The sequence below is a fragment of the Macrosteles quadrilineatus genome, unplaced genomic scaffold (assembly GCF_028750875.1).
Source record: "Macrosteles quadrilineatus isolate MER2022 unplaced genomic scaffold, UCM_ALF_1.0 Scaffold_1__1_contigs__length_201487025, whole genome shotgun sequence".
NCBI lineage: Eukaryota > Metazoa > Arthropoda > Insecta > Hemiptera > Cicadellidae > Macrosteles > Macrosteles quadrilineatus.
Window position 1 is genome coordinate 122,277,609 of NW_026542594.1, and position 16,479 is coordinate 122,294,087.

Here is a 16,479-nt window from a genome sequence, read left to right on the forward strand (position 1 = left end):
GATACCTACGATCAGGAGCGAGCTGGTCTTGTGGTGGAGAGTGGGATTTTAGTCACCAAGGTTCCGGTTTAAAATCCTTCACATCACCAAAGGATTTAATCTATGTGATAATGCCACAGCCCTCTAGACCTTCAATAAAAAAATAAAAAAAACTATGATATAGGGGAAAATAGAGCAAGTCAGTGTTGATGAGTAATGAGTGTTTCGTGTAGGTGCCGTTTGAGGGCACTTTAATACTTTTCATTGAAATGGCGACCATACAAAGTACGTATTTTAATCCTAGTATAAATGGAGATGAGTGTAGGATGAGTGGCGCGATCTTGTAGTCTTGTTAGTGACTATAAGGCCAACATATTCCTGGGACCTACAGTTTATAGTGGAATCCAAACCACATTTTTGCCTCGGTACTAACAAATTGGTTTAATAATCAGTAAAGTACTACGGATAGTCAGTGCGGATGTTAATCCAAACGGCCTTCAAATCAATGTTTCACTCTATTTAATGGTAGATTTTAAAATTTGTATGAACAATTTTTTATAGTTTACATAATTTGGATAGCTGTATTCATAATAAATTGAAATTCCACTGGAACTTAAAACATAAAAAACAAAATTACTTCAATATTATTTGAAACAAGATACAAGACCTGTATTATACAAATAATTTATTTAACTATTTTGCCTGAAGGCATTGTAGGTTGTTGTAATAAACGTGAGTTTCCTTTATTTTATATTGCTTTTACAACAACAACAAAAAAAACCTATAGTAGGCCTACTAGTAGTTATATGATGTAAAATTCACTTTCTTCCAAAGTTAACTGTGAAAACCCATGCTTGTTACGGGCTAAGTATGGGTTTTCTCAAACAAGCATTGCCTCAGCTCATGTGGCTGCACTGTAGCAGGGAGAGAAACACAAGAGTAGCACCAAGATGTAATGTTTATTTTACACATCATACTGTAGTATCGCAATCAGTTGGAAAGAGAGGTCGGTGAGTGTCGATACTGTAGTATTACTTTTCTTAAAAATTTGGATACATATTTTAAAACCAAGACTATTTGTTTGCAATATGATACAAACCTGATAAGCTAACGCACTTTCTACATATTATATATATTTTATGTACAACGTTTTTAACAACATGGTCAAATTTAAAATAAAACATAACAGCTAAGTAATTTAAATAATAACATACTCAGTGATCTGTGAAATATACTGCAATTCAAAAGAATAACTAGAAGAAATAGGTAGTTTTCCCCAAAGCTGTGTAAATAACTATGATTTGGTGCATCAGCTTGTGTTATTTTGTGCATTTATTGTACAACATTTGTGACCTAACTTAGAAAAGAAGACTTAAGATAAATAATTTTAGATAGGATGTAATAACACATTCAACTAAATAATTATTGTGTATATTTAGTCATAATTTCAAATAATTTAGATATATCTCTTTCTTACCTTGGTTTGAGACAAATTTATTGTTTGTAAGAACACGTTTAATACAAGGAAGAATAAGATCAGTTCTTAAATTGATTAAAAAAACCACCTTTTGAAATAAACTCTTCCTTTGTAAATAATAGCAATTATCAGTAATCACAGTATGGTACTTATTTCATTATTGTTAATTTTATTTCTAGAATTCTTTTCCATGAAATGGTCATAAATATTAAATATAATATTGTTTATATTTTAATTTTTATCAAATTTTAATGTTGGTTATTTGTTAAAGGTTCAATCCCGACACTTACTTGTGTAACTAATTAAACCAAACCTTCTGATTGGTTAAATAGATTTTGTGTCCTAAAGCTAAACAAACCTAACAATTTGATCCAAAATAAGATCAAAGGCAATAACTTTATTTGATACAGCGTCCAAAGACTTGAATAGTTATTGAAAATATTTTGTGAATATAAACATGTTTTAATGTTTATATTTTCAGCAAGTCAATTGAAAAATTTCATTCTAATAAGCCAACACCCATTGAAAATGTTATTAAAATTTGTATAATTAAGTTCAAATTATGGTTTCATATGATAAGCTAATAACACATATTGCTTATTTTACTTTCCTTAAATTGAAAATTTACACAAAGCTTATAATGTACAAAACTTATTTAACATTTCTGGTACATTTGGTTTATATAATTATTTTGTAGCCAGAATGGCCACGAATGTTGACATTAGTAATTTAATAATAAATACACTGATGATTACCCTAACTCGGCCATATATTTCCTTAGTGACTTAGTGTTTCTAGATTTTAAGGAACATTACATTTTAAAATTTATCTGTAAACACTTTACTTTTGCATAAAGTAAGCTTATAAAGAAGATTTTTGGTAATTTGTTATACAAAACCATTTTTAGTCCTAAAAAAACTACAGACAAACGAGTAGGTAGCCCATTTGCAAAATATTTAATATTGTTTCGCAACAACATGTGCTGACTTCTTCACTCAAACAAGTTTAGTCACATTAAGGTTTTTATTTAACTGTAAGCTATAAGTAATTTTTGAGCCATCACTGTCAGAATTCTGACACACCTAGGGCGGTGCTTTTACCTGTTATTGACAGTATAAAATGGAACTTCTATAACAATGCAACATTTTATAAGTGGCTTACTAATCAGTAGTTATTGACATTTCATGCGGGGAAGTATCTTACATACATTTGTGTAACATTTAAAAATAAAAGTACAAAACAACGACCCTATTTTTGTCAATAATAAAAATGCCTGTCACTTGAGATGGAAAATCTATAGTTGTAGATGTATTTACAAATCAGTGTCCAACGGTGAGTGTATAAACCCTGGTATTCCATTGATAGTTCTATCTTAACTTAACTTATTGCTAAGCTAACATCTCTAAGTTGACAATTACTGCAAATTGTTGAGTGATTGATGCGGATAAACACATTGACAACTGAGCGAGTATAACGACATTTTGTTGCTTGATTGTGCAAACTTATACATTTTACAGTATTTAAATGTTTTTTTTTTAATTATTAAAAGAAACATTTAAAAAAGAAAGTTTAAAAATATACAAAAATGAAATAAATGAACAGATCTTAGTCAAAAAGAGGGATTTGCAGGGAATAGATTTTTTAATAATTGGTTTTGATCAAACAACACCAACAACACCAACAACATACAAATTATATTAAATAATATAATGCTGCTGGTTAATGTGCTGGTTATTTTTTCTAAAATTCAGGATTAATTTTGATGATACCTGTTACTGAATGTAAGTAAAAAAAAGATGATGAAAGATTTTTACAGTGAACTTAAATGTAAAATATATAATGTGCTTTGACACTAAAAAGCGTGTGTATCTCTTCATCATGTATCTTTTTCTTTCAAAAATGTCTTACAAATATTGAAAAAAATTGGCTTTTATTTATAAATCATCCGTATCACTTCTCAATTTCAAAAGGTGATAGAAGACAAGTTGTATTATGTTTCTTTAACGCCAACAGGTATAGCCATAACTATATGACAACATTGATTTATAGTTTGTTTGTTTACTTTTCCATGAGTTAATCTTTTGATTCTGATATTCTGTAGATGTTTAAATTACAATAAAATTATTTTTTTTTATCCTGCCACACAGTTTAATACAAATACAAAAGAGATTTTCATTAAAATAAGCAACAAGAACAAGTTTCTTATTTGGCTGCAATGACATCACATTGGTTCCTAGCAGCCAGGAGTGTATTTTCTATCTGTGAGAGGATAACAGAACTTGTAAAACTCATTATACATCTAACCAGTATTTCAGAAAGTTAATCTTGTCAGTTTTACAGTTAGAGATATAAAACTTACTATATTATATTTATGCAAGTAATATTGATAATACTTGACTAAGGAGACAAATTAATACTGCATAGTTTTTATTTATTATATTAAACCGATATATTGTACTGAAAGTTAAATTTGCTTGACTTTAATTGATTGGTTTTTATGATTGCATCCCCTGGTGCAAATATATATACTTGAGTAATTTTCAACAATCTTGGTAAGTATGAATAACACACTACTTTAATGTGTTTAAAAAAAGAATCTTTGATGTATTTAAATGGTACAATGGTATAACAATTTAGAAACAAGCACAATACAGATTTGTCTGAAACCATTTATCGTTTTATTTATTAATTTTAATATTAGGTTAACATGTAAAGACAACTTAGTAAGACTTTTAAAACATGAACAATAAATATATAATTCTTAGAAATAACAGAACATAACCTCTAGCCTAAACATTCTACTTTAAGCTCAGTTATTTATATTTATATATTTGTACATATTTTTGTATAAACATATTCATATAAACAAAGATACAACAGTAACAAGAATCGTTCTATTACATTATCAGATACACAACTCAACCACCTTCATTTGATCACATTTGTTCAATAAGTTACAGTAGTTATAATTATGGACATAAGGAAATTGTACAGTTGGAAATATCAGCCAGTCTAGCTTGAGCACAGACCATGAGTATAACAATCAGATGTTCTACAAGGGCCTCCAATCAACAAGTTGACATTTATCATGACAATATTTTTAAATTTAGCATTAAAATAAACTATGGTACCTTATTCATTTCACTAAGATAGGACTACAAATGTTATTCAGATAATAATAAACAAAATTATATATTTTTCAAATTTATTTGATGATTTCTTGCAATTACAAAAAAATGTGAAACGTTTTTATCATGGTAGTAACATTTTCAGATCTGAACAGAGTAACCAATCAAACTAAGACACAATACTGACATTTTTTAATGATTAAGATGTTGCAATTCAAGTTTAAAGAAATTAAACACTAGAATTAAGCTTGAATGAAATGAGCATTTTGATACTTAAATAATAAAATAAAACTCTGTGTGTTCTCATTATTCTTAAAATGTAGTTTGTACTGTGTCGCTAAAGGAAGCAGTCCCACTATGCCTGTATCAGTTGCAAATCAAATAAATGTTGACTTTTATTCAAGTAAATAATTTGCACACAACTTTTTATAAAAGCTGATGATACAATTAAAACAGATAGGTAATCGAGGATAAGCATTAAGATCTTTTCTTAAACTTAAATATGGTTTAAATGGGTTTACTCATGGCTATTTACTTTGACACAATGAAGTGTAAAGTAGATTATGTTCTTCATAAGATGGCATTTTTCTCTATTCGTTTTATAGCTTACATAATTTAGGTACAAGTACAATGGTCAACATGGAGGTGTTTTTACCTCATGTCCTTAGTAACTTCAATACCCTGTGAAATGTTACCATGGGAAAATAGCTCAAGAAAATGATTCAGAATAGCTGTGGTTTAATGATAATACCTTTTACAGTACAAATTACTTACATCTAATGCTTTGTACATTTTTATTTACACAAAGTAGTACATAGGCTAATGGAACTGCTAACCCATAGACAACATTTCTTTATTGTAGATATGTAATTTTTACAGAACAATATTGAGCCCTTTAATTGTGAACAGTTAATCTCAAGTACCATAAATGCACAACACTCTACTCGCACACATTGTCACATTAACAGCCACTAATTATCCGAATATCATTTCAATACATTTTACAGTAACGCTCCGATTCTACTTTAATCAAAGAATCTTTCATTTCAAATGTACATTTTTGCACTGTTGAGGCATTGCACAATCATTGTTACACATCAATTTAATTCGATAGTTATAAAAAATCAACACTTTTATTTTTAAAATCTGTGGACCAGACCATATTCAAGGCAAAATGGCTCCAAATTCTCTCCTGAACTAAAGATCTAGCGGTCATAAAGATAAAAGGTCGAAGCGATATCGGTTAGTGAATCAATCTGTATCGTGTGAACCGTATAAAAAAAGTAGAAAAGCCGGTCCTTTGAGCCACCGTGTGAGTCAACCACTCTAATCACCATCTTTGTCTTCTCGGAACAGATAAGTAGACCAATAGGTGATGTTGAACAGAGCGAATACCAAAGGAAAGGTGATGCGAGAGATTACATCAATGCGTTTCGAACGTGTCGGAAACTTGGAGAGCCACGAGCGGCAGAAGCTGGGTCGCTTGGGCTGCTGCATGTGCACCTGACAATGCATCTTCTCTAACGTTAAAGAGTCCCCAGGCTGCCGTACCAGGGGCTTCTGGAACAAGGGCTATTACTGTAGCAAACAATCGCGAATACAATTACACACTGCTTCAACCTCTGGAACAAAAAAAGTTACTGTGCCAGACTAAGTCTAGTTCTCCATGACATAGACTTTGGAGATGTCACATGGGTGTCAAGATTGCTACCAATTCCTATAAAGAGTTAGTCAGGTGAATCACTTTCAGATCAACACCTTGCTCAGTGACATAAGTTGGGTATCTCTTTATGTCAAGGAGGCCCCTCTAACATTATGAAGCCATCTCATACAACAGAGCATTTAGCAGAAAGATAGCACAGTCTCCATAATTAGACACACTCAATACTCAAGTAGTGGTGGTCTCAATACGCAGAAAGATGGAGATTTCACATTTTGAATGAATATGAAAATGTTTGTAAATTGGGGTTCCCTGTACATACTTTCTTGGGTAATAACTAGTTAGAATTCATTTCCTACTACTGGAGCGTAAGATATTAATAAATAATAATGTTACCTTCTAGCGTTCCAAGTTTGTTGTAAATTAATACGCGTTACGTCCACACAGTGACATCATCAGGTAATAAGCTATTGCTTCGTCTTCAATATTAACATAAAACAGTCACTACACAATACACAAAAATACATTTAACAACCGATCGATAATGTTGTCGCAGTGGCCAACTTGCATACGCACATGATTAATTCTGGGCGAAGACTGCAGGATGGAGAGTTGTCTATGGTGTACTTTGCCCCAAAACGTCATTGCTCTTTTCCAGGCGTATTGCAGTTTCGAACAAAGCATTTCCTTGAGTGTCTATTTTTTCATTCAGTTCATTATCTGGTTCACACTGTACTGCCTTTTATATCTCACAAGACTAAAGTGTAGTCATTAAATAACCTTACGCCATACTACACTATTTTGACGAACTTCCCACGCAAGGATTTAGTCCAGAAAACAGCTGTTTGGCGCCAGCTTAATCAAATGGGGTTTCATTGCGTACTACTGTACTGTAATGAGTTTTACCGGACACCAATCAGCTGATTATACTGTATTTGGGTGGCAATGAGTAGTTATAAACAAAAACATAACCTGTCTTAGAGGTTATGACTAGTGATTTTTAGTCCTTTAGTTGGTAACAACCACACACTCGTCCGGCAAACACTTTTCAGGACTAATAACGTAATATACTATCTTTTGCACTTGTGTAATATTTGCAAATTATCTGAGATGGAATTTTAATTATGTCCACATTGTATAACAGTCCATTCAGGTTAAACCTTAAAAAAGGGCCTTGCATGCAACATGGTCATGTAGTTCTATTTTTTTAGTAGGTTGTTAGGACCTATACCACGAATAAGAAAACAAGTTTGCAGCTTGGTAACCATAAAAAACAATTGAGACGTTGCTAACAAAGTGGTTATTGACGTAGGTGGTGTAACCTGAGATGACTGATGCTACTGAACTTTTTCGCTGCCAGACCCTTTAGTGCAGGAGATAGCTACCATCTAAAACAACGTATGTATTGGCATCTCATTAGCGTAAGAGAATTAAATTGGTGTGTGGCTGGAGAGAGGAGTGAAAGCAAAGTAGAGTGAGGAATTTGTGCTTTTTTGCATCCCTTGCTCCGTAAACAAAGACAAAGGGGACGGGGCCATTTCGTACATGAAATATTCTTGCAAATCCTTTTCCAACTGTTTAATAATGAAATGAAATGAAAATCCTTCTTTATTGAGGCGAACTTACAGTTAACTTCTAAAAAACTAACAATAATGATAAACATTAACAAAATAAAACAATAAATTGAAATAAACAAATAGGTGTAACAACATTACATAAATGTATTTCCCTAACACACAATCACACACACATACACCCTCTGCTGCACCCAGGCCTAATGCACGCCATCCCGCCACGCCACAGCCATCCGGTTAAGGTAATATTCTTTCAGCGCCACCGTCAGTCGGGATCGGCTTTCTAAGGATTTAATGGGATAAGGTACAGAGTTCCAAAGGCGGCATGCAGTTACTACAAAAGATTTGTTATAAACAGTCGTCCTGTGATGAGGAATACGCAGCGTGGGCGAGCCAGAGCGAATATTCCTTGCGACTCTTTCACGCAAAAATTCAAACTTGTCGGCTAGATAATTTGGAGTTCCAACATTAATGGCTGAATGAGTAATTGAAAGTATTCGGATTTTTCTGAAGTCATCTAATTTCAAAATTGATTCATTAATATAATACTAGCTGAACCCGGCAGACGTTGTCTTGCCTTTGACTATTTATAATCCCGCGGGCTTTGCCCCGTTTAACTTCTTAATTTTCAAGATGATCTCGTTCGCATGGCTCAATCACGTCCTGGTTGAAGTTCGTTCGCTACGCTCACTCACCTTTAGGTTGGAGCTCGTTCGCTACGCTCACTCACCTTTGGGTTGCAAATTAGCTGTTGTCATAAATGTAAAAGAAATAATAGTGCTGCACCCTGTTGGTAATCCTTGTAACTTTAATGCTATTGAACATCATAGAACAGAACCAACTTGTTTAATTGAAACAGCTGTTAAGATTCATTAATTCCATTTCTCATAAGGTTAACATGGGAAACTCCAGAGCCACTGGGGCGGAGCCGATTGGACGGATCACGAAATTGATGGTGTATAAACCTATTCCATGACATTCTACACGTATGTACCAAGTTTCGTGGCAATCGGTTCAGCGGTGTCTGAGTTTATCACTGCCAAACAAACAAACAAATATATATACAAACATCCTCTTTTATACTTATAGATGGTGTGACATGATCGTTACGTCTAAGATTGAACAAAAATCGAATGCAGTAATTTTGAACACATTGTAATTTTGTTGCCAAAGCCACAGTCATATCATTAACCACAGTGTTGCAATAGTTGTAGTGTGGAAATACGAGTGATTTGACCAGTAAGAGTTTAATATGAAACGGTAGGAGTCATTGCATCTTTTTCAGTGTGTGAATGGCGGCAAATACTCTTTTACAAGTATTTACCACCGCGTCAGTCCAGTGCGTCAGTCCAGTCTAATGTACGGTTTAATTTCAAACCAAGACTTTTTACTTTGTATTGATATGTCAAAGTGGTTCCATTCACGGTAAGTTTTGGTAAATTGTCTACATCAAGTGTGCTAAGTAACCGTGGGTGACCTATGATGATTGGCTTTGTTTTGTCAGGATTGAGTCTTAGTCCATTCTTTGCTGCCCAGTGAGCAATGTTGTCGATGTCTTGATTCATTAAGTTTATAGTTTCATTCGTATGACTGACTTTAAAATGAGAGTAGATTTGCAAGTCGTCAGCATAAAAATGAAACTTTACGTGGTGTAGTACTGTAGTTATGTCATTTATGTATATTGTGAAAAGCAGTGGACCAAGAATTGAACCCTGAGGAACTCCACAGGGAACATGTTTCCAGTCGGACGTCAAGTTGTCATGACACACACACTGCTTTCGGCCCTGAAGATGATCTCATACATTTAAATGAATTTTCAGAGAATCCTATAAGCTGGAGTTTGGTTATAAGAATGTTATGGTTTACTGTGTCGAAAGCTTATGCAAACTCGCTGAAAGATTGTAAGTTAGATCAATAAATTCATTCTTGTTCTTGTTCTCGAAATGAAATCATGTAAGTGCAAAAAGGGTTGCAGCGGCAGATGCAGCTGCCGTAAAGCTGGGCTGAAATGTTTTGTTCTTTGCCAAGCATGTAGTGGAAAACCATGCACAAATACTCCCAAATGGATGATAAGGATTAGGATCTTACAACTGAGTTTGAATCGGTCGACCCGGCCAACATCGGCAACGAAGCAGCACTTCCTCCATTTGAACATTTTCCTGAACCAGGGCCGTCGAAAGTCATAAAAATGTAAATACTTCTTAATATACTTAGGTTATTGTCTGTCACAAGTTGTATGGTTATTCTTTTTATTAAATAAACTATCCATACAGATGTGTTAGATAGTTTACTTTTATTTCTGCGAAATCCCCTTCTTACATTCAATGTTACAGTATCTACCGTTTTTGAAAGAACCGTTGGGTCTACGGCAACTGATGCTCAAATGAAAGCTAATTAAATTATCTTTAATTTACTTCTGTATAGATTTTCTCTTGGATTAGAATAATATGACACAAAATAATAGATCATTAAAAATCTTTTAATTTTTTGGAAAATTTCTATAGTTTTTTAAGTATTGTACATTCATTGATAACGGACATATTGGAGTCGTTAAAATCTCAAAATTTAGTAAATTTTATCTAAATTAAGTAAGGATAGGGCAACATTTACTGAAAGAGGCATACCTTAAGAAATATTTGGCAAAAATGAAAAAAAGTGTAAAGTTTTGATGGTTTTCGGCTATTGTCTCCCATAACAACTGTAAAATAGTGATCAACTCCCGTGGATAGAGAAGACATTATCATTGTCCCTACCCATTTTGGAGGATATCCTGAACTTCTCCCACAATGCCGGCAAAAACTAAACATCTCCTGTGATCATGACAAATTTGAAAACATCTTCTCCAAGCCTGAAGACATCACGATCGTGTCCAGCAATTGAAAAATATATGAAAATTTTTTTGTGATTTCAAAAACATTCTTACAGTTTCACAGGTTTGTAGCAAAAACATAACTTTACAAGCTGTCTGGGTTAGTCTGGGTTATAGTGCTTGCCTTAAAATCTGAAGGTTGCTGGTTCGAATCCAAGCAAGATCGTTTCCAGACCCAGATGCCATTTGTCATTGGGCTATGAATTAATGATGCTATCTAACAAAAAGGTCAACGTTAGATAGTAACAAGACCAGGGTTTGGACCGTTCACTTTCAAAACGTTAAAAATGCCACTGGCGTAAAAACTAGGGCAAAATTTTGTGAAAAAATATTCCCAATTTTTGGAACAGGATTACATTTGATTCGGGAATATTTCCGGACGGGATTTGATTCAATTGTCTGCGATTTTGCTGATGACGCTGCTTTCGTGAGTCATTCTGACAATCACGCCGTGACCACGAATCATTTTGATGATCGCACCCGTCACCGGGAGTCATTTCGACTGCGAACCTGTAAGTTTTTACCCATTTTTTGGTTTTTGTAAATCAGTGCCACAAATGGTAAAAATTGATTTTTTTGTCTTTTTTGGTAACTGCAATACTCAAGACTTTCTTTTTATGCACAGGAAAAAACCTGTCCCAAACTAAAAATTGAATCCCGACCATCCCTAGTAAAAACACACAAATACAATCAAAAAGCCTCGCTTTGGCAAAGCTTATTATTATAAAATACCACTATTACAACCAAAATCATCCTCTTTACCATAACGTGATTAAATTGAAAGCATCTTCTAAAATAACAAAGACATAATCATTCTCCCCCGTGATTATGACTAAATATTGAATATCTCAATTGGAAAAAATTATTTTAAGTAAAAAAAAAAAAAAAATTAAGGGTTCCCGTGCTCCTTGGCGATTGCCCCTGCATAATAATAAGGAGAAGATGCAAATACAATCAAGCCAGTTTTATAATGACCCTGCGATGAAATGAAATTAAGATAACCTGACAATAATCCTTCAAATATAAATAATGTTGTAAATAACTACAATTTTATGTAAATCCACATATTTAATATAGTTGGATGACGTTTTTATCACATTTTTTATTTTAGCGGTTTCACATCAATCAACCATTCTATAATACCTAATGTGGTTAAGTTTAAACGCTATGTCTTTAATTTTAATTTAATTTATTATTTTATTTGAGTAGTGATTAAGAGTATCACAGGATCTAACTTCATATTGATCCTGCCTAAGCAAGCACTACAGTATCATCAAGGCAAGTAGAAGGTACCCCAAGTAATAATTTCACATTTAATCAGAAAAAGACAAGAAAAACCCTTGATTATAATATTATTTATTTGGTTATTATAGTCTTCTAAATAAAGTTCTGAAAAAACTATAATTTACTTAACAACTTTAATTCCATTGGTAAAAACAAATCAATATATTTTGAATTTGCTTTTTGATTGTTTCATAAAAAAATATCAATATCTATTTGGAACTAATTTGAGGCACTATAAAAATGTTATATTGCATATTAAATAATTTTGACTACTTTATTTAGCTAAAAAGCATATGAAAACTGATTATGTATTTCAGAGTGTTAAATAAGTACCTCTATTTCAGACATCGGGGCGAAAGAGCAGAGCCGAAATTGAGTGGACGGGAAACACTGCAACAGTGAAAGACTGTCTCAAAGGGGAGATGTTTAGTAAACTATAAATTTTGCTTCATTCATAGTACAGTATAACTATTCATTATTACAGATTTAAAATCGATAACTGCATGGTATTTTCCTAATTATTTAAGGCATATAAAAGAGGAATGCAATATCCAATGTGTGCGTGCACCATCACTCTGTCATAGGGGATGTCCATACAGGAGGGATAGATTAACTAATAAGAATAATGATTAAAACTAAATCTGAGATTGAATACAGTTAGTTGTAGTTTGTAGTCAATAAACTACTAACTGTGAAGATGGTAAACAGATATGGCTTGGATAAAGGAATTTGAACACTTTGAAAATAATTTAGTTTGTTATGTCATATTGTTAATTACTAGAAAGTAAATCATATGAGTACATAATTAAATTTAAACAACGAAGGTTGTCATTGAAGTTTTAATTAAGCTCATCTGTCGCAGCCAAGCAAGCTAGTTCACAAAATTCCTTACTTCATTCAATACTGTTAGTTACTCTTTCTAGCCAGTCCCCGATTGGTCTCGTCATAGTTGAAAACATAGTGAAAGAAAATGTAAGCTCCTGCCGAATTCTGTGATCAACCATTAATGAAATCCATCGCCATTTGTTGGACCTGAATGGAGTTAAGTATTTAAACATAGTGCAAGAGATGGAGGGAGTTCGTAGGTAGTCAATATACATGAGGTTTTCCATGGTGTCGGCCAACTAGTGTTGTTCATCATTCTCATTTCAATCCTCAATCACCGTCAATCACCGGAATTACACTGACTTTGTTTTTGCCGCAAGTGTCAGTCGCCAATCACGGTGACGTTGAAGGCTTTTAAATTTTTTCCTGTATTTTTTTAATATAATTGCCTACTATTGAATGTTTCCGGTGACGATGCATACCGTATTCAGCAGATTCTGGGCTTCATGACAACCAATGAAGATAGCCGTTTGGTGAACTATTTCTTTTTCCCTGTGTTTGTTTTCCTGCTTGTTTGTTTTTATCTATGGTTGTCATAGTGCTATTGTTTTGGTGTTCATATCTTTGTTTTTTATAAAGTTTAGTAATCATTTTTCAAATAAATACTATATAACTATATACGAGGGTTGTTCCAAAAGTAAGTTACACTCTTTTAAAAAGGTAATAAAAAACTCCAGAAAAACTTTGTAAAGGATATATTTTTAAAGCTACACTCAAAACCTATTTTTCTACATAGTTGCCTTGGTTTTCAATGCATTTTTGGTACCTTGGCAAAAGTTTTATTAAAAAACCTTGCTTCATACCAATCTGCCGCCATACTGTTTAGCCAACTTTCAACTTCTTGCTTTAGATCTTCGTTGTTTGCAAAGCGTTTTCCCCCAAGATGTTGCTTCAGCTGTGGAAAGAGATGATAGTCGCTTGGTGCGAGGTCAGGGGAATAAGGCGGATGTCCAAAAACATCCGACCGAAACTCTTCAAGCAGGTCTTGTGTTCGTCTGGCAGCATGTGGGCGAGCGTTGTCGTGGGACAAAAAAACTTTTTTGTCAACTTCCCTCTTCTTTTGTTCTGTATTGCCCTTCGTAAGTTTTTTAACACCTCACAATAACGTTCTGCGGTAATCGTGGTCCCATGAGGCAGATAGTCAATCAGTAACACATCCTTTGAATCCCAAAAGACAGTTGCCAAAACTTTTCCTGCAGATTGCACGACTTTTGCTTTTTTTGGTGCAGCCTCATCTTTTGCTTTCCACACCATGCTCTGTTTTTTTGTTTTGGGAGTCCAATTATGAATCCATGTTTCATCTCTGGTCACTCTTCGATCAAATAAACCATCCCCTTCATCATCGAAAAATTGCTGAAATTGCAATGCTGCATCAACTCTCTGCTCCTTGTGTTGTTCTGTGAGCAAGCGTGGAACCCATCTTGCGCAGACTTTTGAGAGGCTTAGATCTTCAGTAATTATTCGATGAAGTGAAGTACAGCTTATTTCAACATTTGGAGGCAGTTCAGTAAGGATGTCATCAAGTGTAAGGCGGCGATCAGTGTCAATGACCCTTCGGACGTCTTCGGCAATGCTCGCAACTCGGGAAGTTGAAGGTCGGCCACTTCTTTCTTCATCATGTGTCGTTGTCCGTCCATCAATGAATGACTGGTGCCAACGATGAACCATAGGCCTAGACATAACGTCATCACCGTACACACTACTAAGTTCGCGATGAATCTCAGTCGCATTTTTATTTTTAGCGGTAAAAAAATGAATGACAGCACGCACTTCACAATCGGCGGCAGGAACCAGTGGTAACTCCATGATGGCTAGCGCCTGACTGGCGTAGTGAGCCACGCCCAGCCTTGGGCACGTTGCAGTGCTGCCACAACACCCAGACGCTAATTCCCTGCTACTCCCAGACTTCTCCCTCATACCGCACGGATTTTATAGAAAAGTGTAACTTACTTTTGGAACGACCCTCGTATTTTCTTTTTCCTCATTGAATTTAGAATAAAATGTATAAAATAGTTTTTTAGTTAGTGACTGTTGGTGTTTTACCACAATGTCTGGTTACTCAGAAATAGAAACAACATTTGTGCATCTCCTGGATTTGAACCCATATCGGAATTCAGTCTTGTAACCTGGTATTATACTACATGTTTAAAGATAGCCTATTTTATGTAGTTTAAGAAAATATACATGTTTACATATATATGTGTTCAGTAAAAGTGTTTATGGATGTTTACATAAAACTCGGCAAAAGTGCCTAAATACTCGTGACATTTGGAGGTTGTCAATGCGACACCTAGAGGGTTAAGCAGTTATCAAAATTAGGGGAATATTGCATGCGGATCACGGTGTGACTGAATAAGAGAGATTTACGAACTAATATGTAGGGGTTGTCATTATAAGAAAGAACTACGTTCAGTCCTGAAAGTTTGAAGCACATTGAATAGCAAGCAAAGTTTCCACAAATTATATCTTTGTCTTGATGGAAACTGATAAATACACACTGTTGACTCCTTTAAAAAAAAAAAAAAAAAAAAAAAAAAACGTATTAGCTTCTACAATATCATTAATGCATATTTTCTTTGTCAGAACACTTGACTGAATCTGAATACACATCTGTCTAGGGATAAATCCCCTTCCAACAGAAATTCAATCACAGAACGTGATTACAACTTAGCAGGACCGTCAATTTTCTTCCACAGTGTTGAGAAAGAGGAGACTGATCAACCGTTAGGCTTGGAACAAGCTAGAGTGGATGAACTAAAGAACACAATGTTGGTCTCAGATTTGAACTAGCTTACTTCGATACAATGTGAGCTCGATGGAGGCTTTAATTTATCAAAAGCAAATAGATAAATAAACACATTAAGTTAATAATGTAACCAACCCTTATATCTTTAGGAATTATTTTATAATTTATTTGCATTTGTGTTGTTATTATTTTCCCCTTATATCTCACATACAAACCCAAATTCATTTAACACAAGTTTTAAGTGGATACAAACTCGGAAAGGAAAAGCAAAAGTAGTAAAACTGTGTGATTTGAGGTGCAACTCTCAAGAATCCACCCATCCCATTAACTTGAACCAAACCCAAGGTGGGCCACAGAAGAGTGACCTCTTGATGAGTTGCACACAAGCTCTTGTTTAGGGAGAATAACAGCGAATAGTGTAGGGAAAGAGAGGTCCCTCCCCCCGGTACCTAACCTTGGGCGATAAAATACTTACTGAAATTAGTGTGTTTTATATGTTTTTTTTGCAACTAAAAACTAATTACAAGAACATTGTAAATCAAACTTTTTTGGAAATTTCACGGCTCTTTAAATTTGGTACTCTGGGCTAGGCAGACCTAGCTGTCTGCCACTAGCAATACTGATCAACCCCAAGCCCGAGTTTAGCACATGTCAGCTATAGCTTTCAGTCGTTCTTTTTAGGTATACTCACATAGATTTAAGTAAAAGTTTGGTTACTCTAATTTAATAGTTTTTTTTTTTTAAGTACAGATTGATAAAAGCAGCAGAGGTTTCTAGTTTGATGATGGAAGTTTCCCAACAATATCTGTACTCGAATCGACTCTTTCTGGTCAACATTATATCACTTCATATATAGAATTTTAGTGGAAAGAACCAC

At 34.1% G+C, this 16,479-nt stretch overlaps 1 protein-coding gene across 13 annotated transcripts in view; it reads right to left on the bottom strand.

Moving 5' to 3' along the window:
• Nucleotides 1-919: 919 nt before the first annotated feature.
• The window catches only part of LOC128984115 (glutamate-gated chloride channel), a 216,133-nt gene continuing 200,573 nt past the window's right edge, over nucleotides 920-16,479 (bottom strand). For 7 of the 13 annotated variants that reach the window (XM_054403469.1, XM_054403433.1, XM_054403439.1 and 4 more), the window contains 2 exons: nucleotides 12,305-12,361; nucleotides 920-6,144 (listed from right to left, as the gene is read on the bottom strand). In XM_054403469.1, the coding sequence (XP_054259444.1) occupies nucleotides 5,911-6,144; nucleotides 12,305-12,361 (291 nt within the window). In that variant the 3' untranslated portion in view covers nucleotides 920-5,910. The remainder of the gene's footprint in view (nucleotides 6,145-12,304; nucleotides 12,362-16,479) is intronic. The other 6 variants (XM_054403462.1, XM_054403449.1, XM_054403445.1 and 3 more) reach the window with 2 other exon arrangements.